Raw genomic sequence first — 23277 nt, forward strand, 5'->3', positions numbered from 1 at the left:
AATTAAATAAAATGTGAAAATAGTTTCACTCCAAAATCTCAAACCATGTAGGTTCTATGTCAATTCGAAGTACCTATTAAAATAAAGCGGCAATTTCATACTTTTACCCCTCTTACTACCTTCGCCTACGCTGTTAATACTGTAATAGTAGTTTGTTTATGTGGCTGTACTTAATGAAGGGCATTAAAAACGAGTATTTTCATAACTAATTATGTAAAGTTACATACACTACTTTATCTAACCACATATCATAAGCCTCCATGATGTATTCAGGAGCCGCATATTAAGACCACCATAAAATTTTACCGGGAATGGTAATGGCGAAAATTTTTCTGGCAGCTGTCACCAAAGAGGATGTAAATATTACGTAGGCGGGACTGCCTAAATAAAAATTTAAATTTAGTCAAGTATGAAACGTGCAGTGACTTGACATAAGTTTGAAGTAGTAGTAATTACATGACGTATGACGATTGGGTACGAAGTATAATCCGGCTAAGTTTGAAAGCGAACAGTTGCTTAAAAAGTAATGGATTTCGGCTATCTCCTTTTTTTACAAGGTCATCTGTCAATCGGTTAATGACTGCACGTTTGATACAATCGAGTGAATCGCTTTTTTCTTAGAGGGTTTGGCTGTCATAGTTTTTTTTGATTCAGAGACAAAATAGAGTCGGCTCCAACTATCACATTGCTTGATATCTTACTTACGTGCAATATTAATTTAAGTATTAGAATAGACGTCAAATCCGGTTTCCTTGTTTTTCAGAGATGTTGGACATTTGAATGAAATAATATTATAGAAATCGATGCTAATATAACATATAGGTAATTCGTTCTATCAAAACAGTGTATTTTTATGGTGGTCATAATGTTCGGTTAAAAGCATGATGCGTTTATGATATTTGAGTATATTGTAGATAGTGACAGATGGACAGGGTGAAGATGTCTATAAAACGCGATGTCTCCCATGGCGTCGACACATCCCAGTGGATACTCCATAGGGAGTGCCACTTGCGTCTCTCTCTCCTCAAGAGAAGGTCTCCCAAGAGAATTGTAACATTGCATCAGCCATCCTGGATTTCATTACATACATAAACTCTGTCACAAGTAACGTAACACACCAGTTTTAGACAAGGTGTGATTTTACTAACAACATTTTCAAATCGAAAACTACATTTAGTATTATAATACTAGAAAATGTGGGCCTGTTACTGTCGTTGCAGATTGGTTGAAGTTAAATCGAAAGAATTATTAACAAGAAAGCTGTGGTCTTGATAAAAAATACACAAGTTCAAAGCTCGCCCTCGTCCAATTACATGCTCCATCGACATTTACAATTCAGATTGTCTTTTGTTCCCGAGTTTATTTTATTTTGAATAGTTAATTTGATATCATATCTAATATTTTTTGTGAGTTTTTCATCCCATATAAATTTATATTACAGGAATAGTTGCAATAGCAAATAATAAATTTATAGTATTGCATTCGTATTTTTGGATTTTCTTTGTTATGTGTTAGTTTCTGTCTTACAAATGGCTTAAGGGGGATTTTATTAATAACTGACTGGACTAGACGGGTCCAACTAGTTATAACATTTTTAAGTCGGTGTATTTTGACAGAATCATAAATAAAAATAACCATGTGTGCGTAAGCTTACAACTCAAAAAGTTACACGCGTTTCATCCCCGCGACTTTTGTTGGGTAGTATTTGCGGCCTCCACGGCCCACATCCTATTTCGCTGTAAAAGCCTTCAGGGCTAACAGCATAGAGGAGGTTTTTAGTCGGTAGGGGTTGTCCGCTTGCGCGGACACTCGAGTCCGACATATGGGCCCCGTTTCGGGGCCTTAATACGTAAATGTAATTTCCTCCTCTCGAAAAAAAAAATAAAGAATTTTTTTTGCTGGTCTTGTCAAAGTGAATAAAATATTTTAATGTAAGTGTCAGTGTTTCAATTCGTGAGTGTAACCCTACGCAGGTAAAATTGTACAGGCAGTAAAAATAAGAAACTATCCTTAATAACTTTATTCTAGTCCACCTTATTTGATGTCATTGAATACGAAGTTAAACGGTCCTTTGAAGTAATTCAGTGAACATTGGTACATAGTCGGCGGAGGGCCGACCCAATCAATCTGGAAGTTTTCCACCATTTTGCTAATCAATGTCTCTAACTCCAAGTCCGCTATACGGCGACCTGGAATAACGTACATAAAAGATAGTATGTATAACTAAGAGCCAAGGATTCGAACAAACTGGAGTATGTTTTTACTCGCGATTAACTACTGCTGCTCTAAGATTAAAACTAATTTTGCACCTTACCGAGTGGTTGGCCACTATCCTAAGAATAATATAACTATACGCGTGTAAACATTTACACGGATGATTTTGGCCGTATAAAAGGTTAAACAGAGAATAGCAGTTGTCAGAGCAGAGATGTCACTTGTCACCTGGGGACGAATAAAAAAATCAAGGAGTAAAATTATCCTCGTCTAACATCGTGTTTGGTCAAATCCGCCCTAAATATCTTAAGACTTCTTTTTGAGGGTATTCATTTAAAACATGTATTTTTCTCTCTCTTAATTGGTAAGTGGTTTATTGACAGTTCAAAGTATCATTGCTATTCAAAATATTACAAAAGAAATATATTGAAATAACTGATTGTAAATACACCTATTGTGGTCTACTTCCACAGTATTTTTTTACTACTTTACTATTAAACAATGCAACTTTTGAACTTAAAATTAATTAAAGAGTGCTTGTTCTGTATAGCACCAAAACTCTACAAAACTAGATTTTCACTGTAGTTTAATAAAGGAGAGCAAACGAGCGTATGGGTCACCTGGTGTTAAGTGATCGCCGCCGCCCACATTCTCTTGCAATACCAGAGAAGTCACAGGGGCGTTGCCAGCCTTTACGAACATTTACGCGCTTTTTTTAAACGTACCCATGTCGTTTCGTCCCTTAAACACCGCACAAGGAAGCTTATCCACTGTTTTGTGGTATGTGGGAGAAAGTTCCTTGAAAATCGCACTGTGGGGATGATATCCTAACTTGTGGCGTGTCGTGCGAAGGTGGAATTCGGCGGCTGGAATGTGGTGAAACAGCTGTTCGGAACACTCCCCGTTATAAATGCGGTAGAAGACACACAATGAAGCAACGTCTCTACGAAACTTAACTTATCTATTGTTGATTGATTGTGCCGTAGTGGAGAATATTAATTGTTATAATGGGGGACTGATATTATTACTGCAATAGGTATAATGCAGTGATAAAATAAAATACTTCTAACTCGCAGCTTTTTAAGATTTGTTATTCACTTAGATACTATCATAGAAGGTTATATTATGTACTTTCCGCGCTCCCCCCCACAAAAGTTATTCCAAATACAAAACTTATAATACAAACCAATACAAATGCGAGCTCCGAAACCGAAGGGACTGTACGCGAAGGGATGAGCGTGGCCGTGGTAAAGAGGATCATCTTTATCAACTATCCAACGTTCGGGTATAAATTCATTAGCTCTTGGAAACTGATCTTCCATTTTAGAAAAGTACTGATGGGGAAACACCATGAACATCTAAAAACAAGCGGATTACAAAAATACATTTTCTTATGAAAATACAGCACGATACGAGCAGGACGTTCAGCTGATGGTTATTAAAACGCCCTGCCCATTACAATGCAGTGCCGCTCCGATTTCTTGTAAAGCCCAAAAATTCTGAGCGGCACATCCATATGCGCAAAAAGATGTTAAGTCTCATTTGGCCAGTAATTTCACTAGCTACACCCTTCAGACCGAAACACAGTAATCTTTACAAATTACTGCTTTACGGCAGAAATAGGCGCCCTTGCGGTCCCCATAACCTAGCCGGCATCCTGTGCAAAGGAGCCTCCCACTGGCACTTTAAGAAGAGCATTAGCACTGGAATGTATGAACATTATTCCTATTATAATATGAATAATGCCGGCGATTGTGTTGATGATGATGATTATATAATATTCCTGTTTTTTTGTAATTACATAATTATGTTGAAAATTACAGTTCATATTAACTTAACAGTAGGTATGCCGACATTTGTCGGCATGAATTCATACCTATCTTATATATTATTAACTATATAGGTACCTTTGTTTACCTAAACCTCTTGCCTGGCTGCTGTATAGGTATTATAAATTTATTTGTTTTAATTTTATTAGTATATTATTAGTGAAAATTAAGTTTACAATTACAGCTATAATACAATACATTCTATAGTTATTAGAAAGTGAATACTAAGTTTTATTTTGAAATTTAAATTAAATAAACTTAAATTGCAATAAGATTCTTATTGAAAACTTATCTTACGTCTTTTGGGACTTGGTATCCAAGAAGATTATACTCTCTTGTTGTAAGTCTGCCATTACCTCCTGTTACGGGCATTACTCTAAAAGATTCCTTAATACAAGCTTTAAGATAAGTTTTCTTCTCATCCCTGGACATAACTTCTTCACGTAATATTCTTTGTTTTTCTGGATTGCTTGCTAGAAGATATAGTGTTGCGCTCATTGTGTTACCAACCTGAACATTACATTGTAATAATTGTATTTGTAAAATGTTATATAAAATATCGTATATTATTTATCAGTTCTACCAAGTATTTCATGCCGTGAGATATTATTTAACCATTTATTTGAAAAAAAAGCAACTGTGTGGTTTTATGAAACCACGATGTAAGTGAAACTTCTTTTTTTCACAAAATAACCTTAATATCAGCATAGAATAAAAACAAATTTATATATTCTAGTTTACATATTCATCACATAAAAACAAACAAAATAGCGTGGAGAACTGGCACAAATGAGCAATAGTCTATACACTACACGGTCAGCTGCTGCGAACTATAGGCGGCGCCCGACCGTCACGCGACATGCAACAGACAAACGAAAAAGTTTGAGACGATGTAATAAAAGTTTCACTTTAAATTAATAAATTCACATTCATCCTAAAACACAAAATGGACATGGTGAAATAGAAACAAGGACATAAGGATGTCTCCTCAAACAGTTTCACTGCATAATCCGAAGTTGTAGAATAGAACAATAAGTTTAACAGAAAACATGTAATTCATTTGTACTATTAATTATAATGGCTGTGATATACTATATTTTTGGTTCAATAGCAAAATTATAAGAAAAATTCATCTTAACCAAAAGTATTACTGAATTTAATCACGAGAATCTACTTGATAATAACAAGGGTTTCAATTAATATTAAATACATATTCGTAGATGAAACAGGAATTTCATGCCCTAATAACATTGAGTATTTTGAAGTGAATATAGATTGTCATAAGTTCCTTTCACACAGACAAAATGCTATATGGGAATGATTTTAAATTGTTTTGTTTTGCATATTTGTAATTCTCCTAAGAAATTTAAACAAAACAATTGTTTCTCATTTTGCCTTTAAATATTTTAGTAATATTTTAACCAGATAAAGATAGATGGTCTAGTTTATGAGCAGACAAAGTATTATTCTGCCGTCATAAAAAAAGAAAAAAAGGGGTATACAACATTTTTCCCGAATTTGAATTAAATATTTATTCAAAATCAGTATAAAATCGCGCATTTACTGATTTTTTTACTTTTTTTCTATTACAACTAGACGTCCGTTAAATTCACTGTGAAAAACACATCAGTATCATGGGAGGCATACCAAAATGAAAAACCGCTTCCGGTCTTTACGACGTTGAAAAAACGCATTTACTCCGAAATGTCTAAGTAATTATCTCAGGAATATAATTAATATTTATTATTAATATTAACTTATACGTTTAGATAGACTGTAACAGCTGTGAACACGTCAAATAAAAACAGTGGCGTACTGTTGACCTATATTTTCAGCAACGCACGCACACTAAAACAAAGTGCCTAACAAATCTCGAGTTTAAGACGTAGCTGTCACACACACTAAAGTAATTAACCTGGCAAGATGCTCTATCTAGACTTTAGCACGGCAATACATCAAGCCGGTCCACATTCTAGCGCTCTACAAAGCGCAGGTCCGGCCACACATGGAGTATTGCTGTCATCTCTGGTCTGGCGCACCCCAGTATCAGCTCGATCCATTTGACCGCGTGCAACGTAGAGCAGCTCGAATTGTCGGGGACCCCGTGCTTTGTGAACGGCTGGATAACTTGGCGTTGCGTAGAGATGTTGTCTTCTACCGCATTTATCACGGGGAGTGTTCCGAAGAGCTGTTTAACCTGATTCCAACCACCGAATTCCACCTTCGCACGACACGCCACAAATTAGGATATCATCCCCACCATCTAAGCTGTGGAATGAGCTTCCTTGTGCGGTGTTTCCGGGACGATACGACCTTCAAAAAAAGCGCGTACACCTTCCTTAAAGGCCGGCAACGCTCCTGTGATTCCTCTGGTGTTGCAAGAGATTGTGAGCGGCGGTGATCACTTAACAACAGGTGACGAGTACGCTCGTTTGTCCTCCTATTCCATAAAAAAAAGCCTTATAAAATATTATCTAATCAATATACATTTACCGTATCGACGCCTGTGAAAAGCAAATCGCTGGCCATTATTAGAGCAATCCTCTCATCAATTTCCAAAAGTTTTTCAAGCACACTTTTAAGTTCATCCGGTTTTTCGATGTCGTTTTTCAACTTCTCTCTTGCTTTTTTTACAAAACTTAAAGTGATTCTAAAACAGATGCAAGAAAATAATTTTCACTGCGTTACTGAAAAAGTGATACTCCTTTAAATAAATAATAATATAATTAGAGCCATGTATACATATGCCATGTTAGCTCAGTTGGCAGAGCACTCGCACGGAACGCGAAAGGTCGTGGGTTCGAGTCCCGCATCGTTCATAAAATTTTGTTTTTCAAATTTTATTTGTGTATTAATCCTAGAAGTGAGGGATATCACTTTAAAAACATAACATATTGTTTAGAGCCATTTATAATATGCAACCAAGAGATTCGCATCCGGAAACAATCAAGTTGGTAAACATCCTAGCCCTTCCTCATAATACATGTACATACATACATATTTGAATATAATGTATGTTAGAAACAATATTACCAAATTCAAGAAAAATTGTGATTTGAATTCATTCAATTCAAGAAGAAAGACTAAACTGTACGTGCCATTTAAGTTTGCTAGAAATAAGGCCTTCATAGGTCTTGGAACTCAATTTTTCAGTAAAAAACCAGATAGTATAGGTTAGGATTCACTGAGCATAAATTCAAGAAATATATTAAAGAATTTTTACCAGTGGGAGGCTCCTTTGGACAGAATGCGGGCTAGATTATGGGTACCACAACGGCGCCTGTTTCTGCAGTGAAGCAGTAATGTGTAAGAATTACTGTTTTAGGTCTCAAGGGCGCCGTAGCTAGTGAAATTACTGGGCAAATGACATTTAACATGTCTCAAGGTGACGAACGCAGTTTGAGCGGCACTGCATTGTAATGGGCAGGGCGCATCAATTACCATCAACTAAACGTCCTGCTCGTTTCGTCCCTTATTTTCATAAAAAAAAGCTTCATTGACAAAGAAGGCTTACTATAGTATAGTAGATTATATAGAGGATAATGGTGCATGGTTCTTGTCTTGTTCTGCGCAGGCCACCTTAAGCTGTATAATATTACATTAAATAGGCTGAGTTATTATATGATTTAAAAGATGGGTCGGGAGTTTCTTATCAGTTCTTCTCCCCGTGTTTCCCCCCCCCCCCCCCTTTATTCTTATAAGTTACAGTATCAAAATTGGTAAACATACTTAGTAATGTACTTACTCATCGATGCTACTAAATACTTTCATAGCCCGTCTATAAGCTGGTGTGGATATGTATCTCCAAAGGCTTGGTTTGTAATCTAAATCCTCCGCAATAGCAAAGAACTCATGGACATAATTGATTAACTTCTTCGCTGGTGAGTCTTCAGATAAATTTTCATCGAGAGCATTAAGACGTTCCCCGAGTGCAATAGCACTCACAGATTCGAGAGCCCACAGGTTCATTTGATAATCAAAATTATCTTTTATCATGTTGTTTTCGTCTCGCAATAATCGTAACCTAAAAGTGTCAAGATTATCACTATGTTAATTTACAAAAAAAATAGGAAAACGGTTGATCCTAAAGGCCAACCCTGTATATTCCCGCTATTTCCATTTCAAAACGCTTCAAATTGTACTTATGACGATTTTGAGCTCTATGAGCTGAAAAGTCTAATATAAGTTAAATAAAATGCTATTTTATAAATGTTTAAACCGGTCTGAATCGGTCCGAATTGTATTCAAAATCTAAGCTGGGTCAAGCCCTTTCAAAATCGGTCGAGCCATTCAAAAGTTATAAGAGGTTTACATACATCCATACACACACGCACACACATACACACACATGCACACAGACGTACGGACACCGTCGCGAGAATTGTCAGGGAATTTTCCTAGGACCTTAACACGTCGAGATATGATGAAAACTCGATTTTTGACAAACGAGGTAAAACCAAAAAGTTCCCTATTTTTCCAAAAAATTATTTTCTAAGCGAGAAGTTAAAAAAGGATAGGTGACGTAATTGGTAGAAGTTGACTCACAATGTCTTGGAATATATGAATATGTATGTTTAATCGACACTATAAGATATCTAATGCTCTCATGAGTTAACTTCCTGTGGTGTTATAAAAAAAATCAGCCGCGGTGATCACATACCATCAGGTGTCAGATCACGTTTAAAATATTCAAAAAGCGGCCAAGTGCGAGTGGGATTCGCTGATGAAGGGTTCCGTAGCAGCAAGTAACATAATATAAAAGCTCTTGCAGTTCGTTGTAACTTTGATCGATGTCTTAAATAAAGTTATTTATGACGTATTAAAAAAACTACTAACTAGATCTCGTCCAAACCAATTTTCGGTGGAAGTTTGCATAGTAATGTACCTACATCATATATTTTTTTAGTTTTATCATTCTCTTATTTTAGAAGTTCCAGGGGGGATGAAACATTTTACCACTTTGAAAGTGTCGCCCGCGCAACTATTCTGTTTAGGAAAAAATGATATTTGAAACCTGTATATCATTTTTGAAGACATATCCATTTATACCCCACACGTATGGGTTTGATGAAAAAAATTGTTGAGTTTCAGTTCTAAGTATAACCTCCAAAATTTATTGTTTTTTCTATTTTTGTGTGAAAATCTTAATGCGGTTCACAGTATACATCTACTTAACAAGTTTCAACTGTATAGTTTCGGAAAAAAGTGTCTGTGACATACGGACGGACTGACAGACAGAAATGACGAATCCATAAGGGTTCCGTTTTTTGCCGTTTGGCGACGGAACCCTAAAAAGTAAACTTAATATATTATTATGTAACCGGCAATCTGTTATATTTATAATATATTATTTACACTTTGCTAATCTTGCTTTAATAAAAAATTATGTCTCCTTGTTTGTCCACAATGTACTCCAAACAACCAAATCGATTTTAATGAAATTTTGTACACTGCGTGTTGTTTGGCCCTGCTTGAAATAGGCTATTTTTTTTAGAAATTATGCCACTAGTGACAATAATAGTAGTTTATCATCGCTCTTATGTAAGTTGAAGACAGTAGAAAATCAGACGAATTTTGATTAGTTTTGTATATACAGTCGTGAATTAAGAAAAAATGGTAATAATATACACTAATGCCACTAGGCAGAGACAACAGAACGCCACTTTTTTTAATGAAAATAAGGGACGAGACGATCAGGACGTTCAGCTGATGGTAATTGATACGCTCTGCCCATTACAATGCAGTGCCGCTCAGAATTCTTGAAAAACCTCAAAAATTCTGAGTGGCACTACAACTGCGCTCGTCACCTTGAGACATAAGATATTAAGTCTCATTTGCCCAGTAATTTCACTAGCTAGGGCGCCCTTCAGACCGACACTTAGTAATGATTACACGTTACTGCAGCTTACAGTCACGGCAGAAATAGGCGCCGTTGTGATACCCATAATCTAGCCGGCATCCTGTGCAAAGGAGCCTCCCACTGGCTTCTATACTTACAAACCTCACGCGCTTCCTCTACATTCATTACTCTTATCATACATGCTCGCCCGGTTCCGGGTAGTTCTGACCTTTCCTTTTCTCAAATCGTGGGGACAAAAACGGTTAACAAATGTCCTTCGAGGTCTCCCAGGCTGACTTGGCAAAAGCAATAATAATTTGACAATATAAACCTTATAAATTACCTTTTTATTAAATCCTCAGATACCTCTTCACTTATTTTACTGTATAGATTTACAACGTTTGGTTGCATTACAATTGGATTTACCATTGACCGAATCTGTTTCCATTTTTCACCATGACTATAAAAAAATAAACAATTTAATGTTCCATACAATTTCTGAATGTCCATGCATTATCTATTCACAAATTTTGGCCACAAATACTTTTACAAAATTTGTATTAGAATTGAACCTGTAATTCTTAAATTGTAGTGTTTTCATTCACCAAGCAAGCTCACAAAATGATTCTGTATAGTGCAATTATTACCATGGTGTCGAATGGCAGCACTAATTTTGAGTAATGACTTTAACATTGCAAATAATTGTTCCCCTCCCCCCAGTTTTCTTATAATATGTCAACTTCAATTAAAATTCAATATACGACTCCCACTGAGACTTTTCACGGAGAGACACCATCTTGTCGTTTTAATATCGCAGAATCTCAGCCACGCACGCAGGCTACATAAGTAGAAACATTAATAAAATTAAGGCATCTAAGTTGGGGACATATGGATTATAATGTAACTTGCCGTTCCCGTCCGCTTCGTTGGCCGAATTTTAAAAGGAAATTAATGAAATTTTATTCGTCTTATTACAAAACAATGAAAAATAAGTCGCCATAAACCATCTAGGATAAATTTCGCATCGGATGGTAGTTTCATGTCGATACGATCAGTGGTTTAGGCGTGATTGAGCCTCAAACAAAGACCATTTTCATTATATATATATATATATATATATATATATATATATAGATATAGAATAGAATATTCATGTTGTACTTATAATCAGGACTTCCAATCCATGCAAATCATTCACGCTGCCAAAAAGAGTGTGTGTCACGATGCACCCGTAAGACATAAGAAAGTTTTGGGATGGAACTACCACGTTCGTGAGAGTCACCAAAAAGGGAGCTATTATTTCAAATACTGGCTATGGTGTGGTAAACCGCAAACTGGTGCGATTTTCGATAAAATGGCGGACAGTCGTAAGATTTTTAAAAATAAATTGAAGTGGTGCCAAAATAACGAGGACCAGATAAAGATGGATATTCTAGCCTCGCATCAGGCAGATAAAAACTTCGTTAAATTCTGGAAGGCCACGAAACGTCTGAACTATAGATCAAATTTACCTGCGAGCGTTGATAAAGAGCATGAACCAAAACTCATTGCCGACTTATTTTCGCACCACTTCAAAGTGGACCCATTGTCTACTCGTAAAGCAGAATATGCCTCATCGCCTGGTAATGATAGTAGTACTGAATTTAAACCTCTTCGTTATTCATCGGACCATATAGCCAGTGTTACAACTAAAATGAAAAGGGGAAAGGCTCCAGGTTTTGATGGATTGAGCCTGGAGCATATACTTTATGCAGGTGATAAAATTTATAGTAAATTGGCGGAGCTCTTTACCATTTGCATAAATACAGGTTACTTGCCAAAAAACCTCATGAGAACTGTGGTGGTTCCTATCCCTAAAAATAAAACTGGCGATCTCTCCAGTCTCAAAAACTATAGGCCAATTTCGTTAGGTACAATTATAGGAAAAATACTGGAGAGATTAATTTACCCGGATGTAAACCGTAATTTAAAGATTGATGATGCGCAGTTTGGTTTTCGTCCCGGTCTCTCAACGGATTCTGCTATATTTGCTCTCAAATCGACAGTTAGCTACTACACACGTAGGGACACCGCTGTATACGCATGCTTCTTAGATCTGAGCCGAGCTTTTGATCTGGTAAACTACCAATTACTATGGCAAAAACTCACCTGGTCGAATGTACCGCAAAAAACTGTAGATCTGTTGAGATACTGGTACGAAAACCAAACAAATTATGTAAAATGGGGCGACGCCATCTCTAATGACTTTAGATTAGAGTGCGGCGTGCGTCAAGGAGGGCTAACCTCTCCGGACCTCTTTAGCCTTTATGTCAATGATCTGATTGTGGAACTTAGGAGTGCCGGAGTTGGCTGTCATATAGGGAAAACGTGCGTGAATAACTTCAGCTACGCTGACGATATGGTGCTTTTAAGTCCCTCAATCAGAGGCCTCAGGAAACTGCTGGCTATCTGTGAAAAATATGCAGGGCAGCATGGCCTAAAATATAATGTAAAAAAACACAAATGATGGTGTTTCCGGCTAAGAAAGGTCTGGAGAGAATTCCGATGGTCTTTTTAGACGGTGTATCCATAGATAGAGTGGACCGATTCAGGTACTTGGGGCATATCCTAACTGAGAATTTGTGTTATAGCGAAGATATAGAACGCGAGCGGAGGGCTCTGGCTGTTCGATGCAATATGCTCGCACGCCGGTTTGCACGGTGCAGTCCTGAGGCGAAGCTGACACTATTTAGAGCATATTGTCAATGCTTCTACACTTGTCAGCTTTGGGTCAACTGCACTAAAACTGCACGAAGCAGCATCAGAGTGCAGTATAATAATGCATACCGTATTCTGATGAGACTGCCCAAATATTGCAGTGCGTCGGGCATGTTTGCCGACGCCAGAGTTCCCCGATTATTTCGCAGTGATAAGATCACGAGTTGCTGCTTTTTGGTCTCGCATTCGCGAATCCGAAAACGAAATTCTCAGTGTATGCTCTGAGCACCCAGAGAATACTCCATTACTGGCTTTCGGTGCATCGTGACATTAACCGGAAATAGTATTATCAGTACATTACTTTTTGTACGAACCCCCCTTTGGGGCAATCTTAGCTTTAAGTTATTTAATTATTAAGTACTGTGATGTATAAAATTTTATTTTTAAGTACATCTTATTCAATTTACTGTAATGGGTTTAAAATGCCTGAAATAAATGACATATTATATTATTATTATTATATTCTAAGTTGATACAAGCCATTACATAAAACATATTCAATGTTATTCAACGAGATGCTATTGAAAGCAAACCCTCTTTATGTCTTCTGTCTACACTTATCTTTGAGAAGAACCCTCGTTATTTTAATGTAACAGTAGAATTAGAAATGGTAGTCCTACGTGTTCTGTTTACAAATTACGGGACGGCATTCAAAACTGCTGTGAACTACGTTTATTAAAGGGTATTTGTAAAGGTGCGAACTAAGGAGATGCTTCATACAAATTCCCAAGTTGGGATGACCGGACGAAATTCTATAGCGAATTCGTGGAGACAAATAATTACGGTTGGAAGCATTTTGTTGGGTAAATTAAATAAATGAAAGTCGCATGGCAAAATTTTAAATCGAAGTAGGTTTCTTTTTGTGTGCCATTGTTCTGATAAATATTTTATGTAGATTTCTTAACAACAACGTTTTGTATATTAAATATGATATTAGGTTTTAATTTAATTTAGAGTTATAGAAGGTTCGTTTATTATGTAAGACTTTCTTTCAATATATTTATGAATGTTTCACTTCCCAGCTCTCTGCAGGAATGGTTTAACCAGCTTATATATCATCACCTCTGTGTCTTAACCATTGAAGTTACAAGAAAACGTTTGAGATTATTCTTTACCTGAAAGATATTTTGGCCTTGGCATTCAAGTTTAATATTGCCAAATTTATCTTCATATTTTTATTCTGTAAATGTGTATATTTTAAGTTAATTTTTCAAACAAAAAATTAACCCCAAGAAATAATATTATCTCATTGATTTTAAAATTAAACTGCACATATTTGCAGATAATTACCCAGTGCAGTCATAAGATTTACTTACTCACTAATTAATCCAGTTGGTTGTGTAGCGCCACCTTTAGGTTGATTGTAAAAATTTCTATAATAATATAATATTTGAAAACCTGGTCGTACCGGCAACCAATTTTCACCTCTGAGAACCTAAAACAAATATAAATGTTAAATATACAGTTTTCGTCATGCTCGCTTAAATGTCACTGCTAGTGGCGGCGACATGGGACGGGTCGTCCCCTTCCCTAAAATATAGTTGAGGGAGGCGATGGCTGGCTCATGCGTCATGCTCGTGAACGGGCGCTGCTTGTGGTGGCAGGATGATCCTGTTGCCGGAGACTCGGTTTAAGATTCTTAAAAGTTATTAATACCTACATATTTTTTTTATTTTTTTTATAATCGCTTATAAAACGCTCACGGAATACCTTTATTTATTTACGGTGTGTGTGGATGATGCAGCTACTATACTCAATAACTTTTGTATTCATTTACATTTACTTTTTTGACTTACTCGTATAAGGCATTGACTATTTGACGTTTGAGTATGTTTGTTGCATCACTTTACATATTATATTGTAATTGAAATGATTTGTAAGTCGTTGAAAATGTAAATCTTGATATAAAAGAGTGGCAATGAGTTTCTTGCTACTTCTTCTCATTAGCTCAGCCCTTTAGGAAGTAGCAGTAGATTCAATAAAAAAAATATTTTTTGACATTCATAAGTGTCATTTCCGTGACCTACATGAAAAAAGTGATTTTGATTTTATTTAATTTATAGCATGCTCCAACAACACTATCCATCAATGATAATACAAGTTACAATAGTTAAATACATAATTATATCTCTGTTATTTCTTTATTCGTTATTATTGTGAATCTCGTCTATATTAGTTAGAGCACCGGCACGGAACGCCGGAGGTCGTGGGTTCGAGTCCCGCATCGTTCTTAAAATTTTGTTGTTTGTCAAATTTTATTTGTATATTATTATATTTTACTGTTCCAGTATGACCAAGAAGATTTTAGTTCCTGAAACACATAATACTTCTTACATTACTAATGGTTTCTGTAGTAAGTTACAGTTACAGCATAATATCATGATAAACAACAAAACTCGTAATAATATATTGTATTGTTGTTATTTTGATTGATGTACTGCGCCTTATAATATTATGTCCACGCAAACTTATTATATTCTTTAAAGTAGTATCCTTAAGATAAGTAACAATTCTTAATTCTTGTAAAGATTTTATATTGTAATTCACTTAAGACCGCGATTTCAATACTTTGAACTTCAACGATTCTAGTTCTAAATTATCTTGACCGCTGACCCCGCAAACGTTGTTTTGCTATATAAATTATTTTTGGTCGAACGTTTCTAGAGATATCGTAATTGCATGGATGAGTTCGTGAGTGGGATCGTGACACGACAAACTATATATGTAAACCTTCCCTGAGCTTCAACGAATCTAATACAAAAGATTCCTTTGAGATCGGTCGAATAGTTTAGGAGTTATTAGGGAACATACAAACATACATTCTCTTTTATATATATAGATTATAGCCTTGCCCAACGTCATCTGAATTAACACAATGATATAGTCTGAATTAGCCCATTCTCTTTTTTTTCACACCCACTTTTAACAATTGGATTAGAGTCCTTTTCATCAGAGAAGTCTCGCAGACGCGGCGCTGCAGTCATATTTTTGGGAAGAAATGTTACTAAACTAGATTACACACACTTCGGTCTCTTCAGGTTTTGAAATGTTACTAAACTAGATTATATTACACACTTTGGTCTCTTCAGGTTTTGAAATGTTATTAAACTAGATTATATTACACACCTCGGTCTCTTCAGGTTTTGAAACGTTACTAAACTAGATTATATTACACACTTCGGTTTCTTCAGGTTTTGACTCCCTCAAAAATTCAGTGATAATTTTAACATTTATTTTACTTTATTTGACAATCCACGTTCCTATTGGATAATATTTAATTAGTTCCATTTAATGCCATGACTTCCTTCATGAGATTGACTCTACCTTCGAATTTAGATTTCTATGCTCTTGACAGACTTTAGAAAAAGAGATCTTATAAGGTTACGAAACCCTTAAATATGTATTTTGTTTACGTTTTCACTTCAAAAATTGGATTATAAAACATTGTTAATGATGTTACGATGGAAATATAACAATATTATCGTAATGCTTATAGCAGTACCGAATACAAATCAATGTTTCCGAGCTTGGATAGAGAAATGCGCTATTATTCGCACTCGGTGACGCCGTTTACAAAAATTTATTACCACTTTATACGAGTTGGGAATTCACTTCATACTAGGGTACATGCGACAGGAAATGAATAAATATTTGATGGAGAATTCAATATTGTATAAATTTAAACAAATTGGGGTTGAGCAGGTTATCAACTGTAAAGTAGATCCTGTAGATGAAGCCACAAGCTGAGAGTTGAACAAAGCAAACAAGATTTTATAACGATACGTTACTCGAACGGTTGGCTCAGTTGGTTAGAGCACCAGCACGGAACACCGGAGGCCGTGGGTTCGAATCCCGCATCGTTCTTAATTTTTTTTTCAAATTTTATTTGTGTATTGTATAAATTTGAGAATTTCCTGAACGCCTTAATGACTGTTTTATTATTTTGTTATGAAAGAGGAGGACAAACTAGCGTACGTCATCTGATGTTAAGTGATCCACCGCCACCCACATTCTCTTGCAACACCAGAAGAATCACAGGAGCGTAGCTGGTATTTTAAAAAGTCTATAATTATTATCAGTTTGATTCATTAATAAAATAATTACGACTTCAAGTTACGATTTCTAAGGCTAATGGAATTCTTCAATTTGTAATTATTAAACCATGAATAGTATGATTAAAAAATCGACACTACAATATTTTGAATATTTATAAAACGTAATATCAAATTTCCTTTCTCAATAAAAAAACGTTTCTCTGAATCAAACTCACAACCTTTCACAGTTGGGAGACTTAAATTAAAAGATATTGATTTTCTATTCAAGCGAAAATTAACTGCGTATTCGGAACCATTACCTTGATTTCTTTTCACGTTATTTTAAATCTGTGGGTTCTTAAGCGATACTTCTTCTCTCGATTCTCATTTAATAATTCAATTCAAGTGGAATACATTCAGATTGAAAATTTATTAAGATTTCTGGCGGAAACGTAAGAATATCTTGGAGACGCAAACGTATAACGACCCAAAAACTCTATTTTTATGAAAATAAGGGACGAGAGGACATTCTGCTGATGGTAATTGATACGCCCTAATTACCATCACCTGAACGTCCTGCTCGTCTCGTCCCTTATTTTCATTAAAAAAAAATATCTCTCCATAATACGAAATAAATTAGTGTCCGCAAATACTATGTCTGATCGGCGACTTGCTCACTCTGTTTGACATTGATTTATTTGCTGACAAATTTCAAATGATTGTTAATGACATGCATATTATGTTAGATGATACTTGAATTATTTATTAATGTTAAGAACTTTTTTTTTCTATTATTAACTTAAAAATTTGGACTTATTTTATTTGATTATTTGGCGCTATGGAAATTATTTGATTGTATATAACTTGACATTTTTTGTATTATTTGATCATTATTTTTTTACCTATAGTATGAAATACCAAAGGTAAAAAAAACTAATTTTGTTATTTCAATTATATTTTTGGGCCTAGCTTGTAAACGCTTTGGGTTATACTGTAAGTTTATATAATAAATAAATAAACAATAAAAATTGGGAAGTTGGTTAATACTGTAAATATAGAAATTAACTATACATTGAATTCCTTGCGAGCAAAGTATTTTGATACTCAAAGATTTATACAGTCCTTGTTGATAATATAATCTGAGAATAATACCTACTTTTAAAAGTATTGACGTATATTCTTTTTAAAGTGAAACTTTTATAACATCGTCTCAAACTTTTTCGTCTGTGTATTGCATGTCGCGTGACGGTCGGGCGGTGCCTATAGTTCTCATATTGGATGCAATTGTGTTCGGGTGGAAGAGTAGGTTCGAACCCCACACACTTGATAAGGGTTTTTTTATTTTATGAAAATGTAAAGCATAACATATAAATTTGTTTTTTTTTCTATGCTGATAGAAAAAATAAAAGTTTCAATTGCATCGTGGCTTCATAAAACCACACAATTGCTTTTTTTTATTATAAACGACGCTATTAAAAACGGTCGTGTGAGAGTGCCGTTATACTTTGGAATAGTACCTGCGCTACAGAATCGAGATCGTACACAAATATTCCCGGTCGCCCGGCGAATATTCGATCCAATTTCACTATCGGTCCATAATTTGTATACAGCTTATCCTGAAACTCGAAGCCTGTGCAGTTATGTAGAGAACCTGAAATTTGAATTTATGGCTTTGTAGCAGCTATTCTGATAAATATTTAATATGGAGATGATCAAAATATTTTATGATTTTCGTACAATAATGGCGACAGAATAATGTGAGCATGTTTTTCACATTACCAAGACAATGATGAATGCTTATAAAACTTAGCATTCTTGTGGAGACAATAAGTATTATGCAGGTCTATTTAAATCATGATACATACATTCCTGTGGGAGGCTCCTTTGCACAGAATGCCGGCTAGATTATGTGTACCACAACGGCGCCTTTTTCTGCCGTGAAGCAGTAATGTGTAAGCATTACTGTGTTTCGGTCTGTAGGGCGCCGTAGCTAGTGAAATTACTGGGTAAATGAGACTTAACATCTTATGCCTCAAGGTGACGAGCGCAGTTGTAGTGCCGTTCAGAATTATTGAGGTTTTTCAAGAATCCTGAGCGGCACTGCATTGTTATGGGCAGGGCGTATCAATTACTTCATTTTAATAAAAAAAAATACAAGAAGCGTAATTATAGTCTTCGTTTTTCGACATTTTAACTATTACAAAATTAGTATCGATAATACACTATTAGTTTGACATATTTTCCTGTTGACATTAGTTTGACGTGTTTTCACTTTTGAAAAAAAATTTAAATCATTATATAATACATTTATCAGTTAATTAAATTGGCAGTCCCACGAACAATATTTCTTTTTATATAACTGAATCTACCATAATATGGGAGGAAAAAATAGAGTTCGTGAGAAGAAAATACAAGAAACTCAACGGTCACTCTTTTCAATTAATTGGTTTGTTAGGTGCTGCATCTAATATATGAATCGTATTAAAAGTTAAAATAATAATCAGTCATCCATACAAAAACGATTCTTAACATTGGAAATTTTCCACACGTGTTCAATTGTAATTTCATCGTTAGTAAACTATATTATAAATACTGATACCTCCAGGAAGAAAGTGGTGTAATTGTCCGATGACAGGGACTGAAGAAGGTCCTGGAATTTCTTTCCAAGACTTCAGCTGTCGGTGTGGTGTGCATGTTGAAAACTTGCATGCTGTACTCCTGGCAACAAACAATTACTTTATTACTTATTTAAAAAAAAATGCGTTTTGTATCATTTTGAAGCTGCCTAAAAAATTTATAATATGTACATTTGGATATAAAAATAAAAGCTGCGAGAAGATTAACATTTTAAGTTTACTGAAATCTTTTTTCTCTATAAATAAATTTACACTCAGGAATGTTACCTACCCATTATTTAAATTGTAAGGTAACATTGTCTTGCGTAGGGGGGTCGCGATCCACAGATTGACAAACACTGTGCAACACTACTAACGTTAAGTCTATTGATGAATGTTCTCTCTTGAATCTAACCTATGAATAATTGCAAACAAAGAAGTGTCCTTTTTTATGGAAAAGGAGGACAAACGAGCGTACGGGTCACCTGGTGTTAAGTGATCACTACCGCCAATATTCTCTTACAACACGGGCCTTAAGGGCCGGAAGGTGAACGCGCTTTTTTGAAGGTACCCATGTCGTATCGTCCCGGAAATACCGCAAAAGGAAGTTCATTCCACAGCTTTGTCCTACGTGAACAAAAGTTCCTTGAAAACTGCACTGTGGAGGACCGCCACACATCCAGATGGTGGAGGTGATATCCTAACTTGTGGCGACCTAATTTATGTCTTATTTTTTGAAAGTGAGCGTGACATACTAAGACGTTTTAAATTAAAATTTTATATTCAACTGCCTTTTGCTCTCCATTTTGTATTTTTAAAACTCAGTTATGGGTATTTTTTAAATTTCAATTAATTGAATTACTATGGAAATTGACTCTTTCAAATATCAATTGCTTTTTTTTTAATTTATTCAAGGTCCACCAACACAACACACAATATGTCAATTCATACAATTATCACAAAGTCAAAAAATCGTGTTCCTGCAATTACGGCTGAACACATCATGCACACAAATATACAAACAATTTAGTTCATAATTGGACGTAATTCCAGAAAAACGTTCCAAACCAAAATCATGTCGAAATTGAGTTAAGAACACAAAATGGGTCACGTGATTCATATTAACGTACTGACAAAAATGGGCAGCACTACTGTCACTCTTTAAATGACATCATGCCCAACCCACATGTATGAAATACACTAATATTTATTAAACTTTAAATGTTAATGAGGAATGTGTGTTTAAAATGGCATGGAACGTTTTTCAGGAACTACGTCCAATTATATAGAAGTAAATTGAAGTCATATACGATAAAATGTCAAAATATAAAAAGATAAATTAATTCCACAAATCATTACAAGCTACAATACAGTCACTTCAATATAATCACTAAAATACAATATCTTAATACGAATATATATATTTCTATTGTGCATCTGTTGTAACTGAACTCCTCCTAAACGGCTGGACCGATTTTGATGATTTTTTCGTGTGTTTCAGTGAATTTGAGATTAGTTTAGATTCTCAATTCCGTCCATATAATATAATTCTCCTGCTCATGTGTATGTTAGCGAACACCTCCTAACGGCGGGACCGATTTTTCAAATTTAAGACGTGTGTACAGGACAACGTCTGTCGGGTCCACTAGGTATATAGACCAGGGTCGATAATTTTTGAAACCAATAAAAATTACAGTAGGATGAAACCCATTGGTAAAGGACGAGAATATAACAAAAATTAAGGGAAAAATAAATTACGGGCGATCTGAGGTCGGGAAGTGGAAAAGGGGGGGTGTTTTAGAGTAAAATCGGTTTATCTCGATTTCCGGCAAAACTACAAGTCCTATGGCAAAAAGTTAATTGGCAAAGTTGTAGGTAATAAAGAGATCTACAAATTTTGTAATTACACTTTTTTCACATAACCTCAAAATTAAGGTGAAAAATTCAAACAACCAAGTTTTTGGTTTTTTATTTATATCTTTTTCAAAAAAAAATTAATTTAATTTAAATTTTTTTCTACGTAATTTGGTGAAAACTTACCTTATTATGTCCCAAATACACTGTAATTTATTTGATTTAAAATATTTATTTTTTCGCCTTATTTTAACTTAATATCAAAAAAGCACCCTAATTTTCAATCGAAAATTCTGACATCAAAATATCAGCTTTTTTCAAAAAGTTTGGAGGCTTGTTGTTCGTTGAAATATCTACTTTCTGATGGTTTAAATAAAAATATAAATTACAATTGTAAATGTTCGTAAAATTTAAGTCAAACAAAAGGCTTTTCATAAAGAATTCATACCTGTTGTTTCGTAGCAGCAAAAATATGGATTACAATTAATCAAATCTATTTATAAATTTAAAAAGGATAACGATTCAGTGTTAAATTAACCTTTCTTTTCAATTTTATTGATTGTCTAATCCATATTTTTGCTGCTACTTAATAACAGGTGTAAATTCTTTATGAAATGCCTTTTGATGGCCATAAGTTCCGAACATTTACAATTGTAATTTTAATTTTTTTACACCATTGGAAAGCAAAGATTTCAATGAATAGAAAGCACATAAAATTTATGAAAAAAGCTGATATTTTGACGGGTGAATTTTTGATTGAAAATAAGGGTTCTTTTCCGATATTTGAGTCAAAACAAGGTGAAAAAATAAATATTTCAATTCAAATGAATTACAGTGTATTTGGAACATAAGAAGGTAACTTTTTACAATATTTCGTGAAAGAAATTTTTTTTTTGTAAAAGAAAAATAAAAAAACCAAAAACTTGGTTTTTTGAATTTTTCACATAAACTTTGAGGTTATGTGAAAAAAGTGTAAATACAAAAGTTGTAGATCTCTTTATTACCTACAACTTTGCCAATTAACTTTTTGCCATAGGACTTGTAGTTTAGCCGGAAATCGAGATAAACCATTTTTTACCCTAAAACACCCCCCCTTTTCCACTTCCCGACCTCAGATCGCAAGTAATTTATTTTTCCCTTAATTTATGTTATATTCTCGTCCTTTTTCAATGGGTTTCATCCTACTATTATTTTGTTTCACTTTTTATCATTTTCAAAGGCTTCTTCGGCACTGGTCTAATACAATATATTTTGTCAATGCATTTATTATTTGTCAATGTATTTTTAGCGGATTATTGTTTAATATAATGGAATCCAATACTTGCGCCACACAATTGGACTTATAATATTTCTGTGTTTACATTTTCAATAAATATTGATTCGATATGCATTTATAAATCAAGGTTTAATATTATATATCGAAATTTATTTTTCAATATATCTTTACATAATAATATAATTATTATGGGATTCTGTATCTATTGTGGTTGCTGACGAATAATATTATATATATATATAATACTGGTTCCACTTATGTTTATTATAAAATAATTTGTGTGTTTGCACACTAATCGCAAGAACGGTTAAGTTCCGTTTCTAATGCGGTTTTCACTTTTCTATTGTGGCATGCATATTATATAATATATCAAAATACGCGATTTATTTGCCCTCTTGTATCCTGAGAAATAATTTAATAAATAACACAAAACACATACCTTGTAATGAAATAGAAGTCGGAATAAAAATTCAATAACGATTTAAGTTTAATCATTTTTCAGTTCAATATATTATTATCAAATAATGACATTATTAAACACACCTGAACTCATATAATCACTATTCACATTGTCTTAATCAATTTTATTGAATTGTTATTTCACACAATAGACAATCAAGTTTTAATTTACCAAGTTGTAATGTACATTGGCAAACACATCATATCGAGTCATAATGTTTAGGTATGTAATTTTGTATTCTTCAAATATTTGGCATTTTCACTTGTAACTTCTGTCGAAATAGATATCAAAAAAAAAAACTTTTGATTTTTTTTTCAGTGATTTTTGATTGAACCCAATATTCTGAGCAGAATCGCAATTTACGCTCGTCACTTAGAACCATGATTTCACTAGGTACGG

At 34.5% G+C, this 23277-nt stretch overlaps 1 protein-coding gene across 1 annotated transcript; it reads right to left on the bottom strand.

Annotated features, from left to right (window-relative positions):
• Positions 1 to 2005: 2005 nt before the first annotated feature.
• On the bottom strand, positions 2006 to 23017 carry LOC126974638 (cytochrome P450 CYP12A2-like). The gene is made up of 10 exons (XM_050822166.1): positions 22858 to 23017; positions 19273 to 19391; positions 18191 to 18324; positions 13956 to 14074; positions 10226 to 10342; positions 7789 to 8067; positions 6537 to 6693; positions 4341 to 4553; positions 3401 to 3572; positions 2006 to 2189 (listed from the first exon to the last, which is right to left on the bottom strand). The coding sequence occupies exons 1-10, from the start codon at positions 22911 to 22913 to the stop codon at positions 2035 to 2037; spliced, it is 1521 nt and encodes a 506-aa protein (XP_050678123.1). The 5' UTR covers positions 22914 to 23017; the 3' UTR covers positions 2006 to 2034.
• Between the last annotated feature and the right edge of the window lie 260 nt (positions 23018 to 23277).

This window comes from Leptidea sinapis, chromosome 33 (assembly GCF_905404315.1).
Source record: "Leptidea sinapis chromosome 33, ilLepSina1.1, whole genome shotgun sequence".
In the NCBI taxonomy this organism is placed as follows: Eukaryota; Metazoa; Arthropoda; class Insecta; order Lepidoptera; family Pieridae; genus Leptidea; species Leptidea sinapis.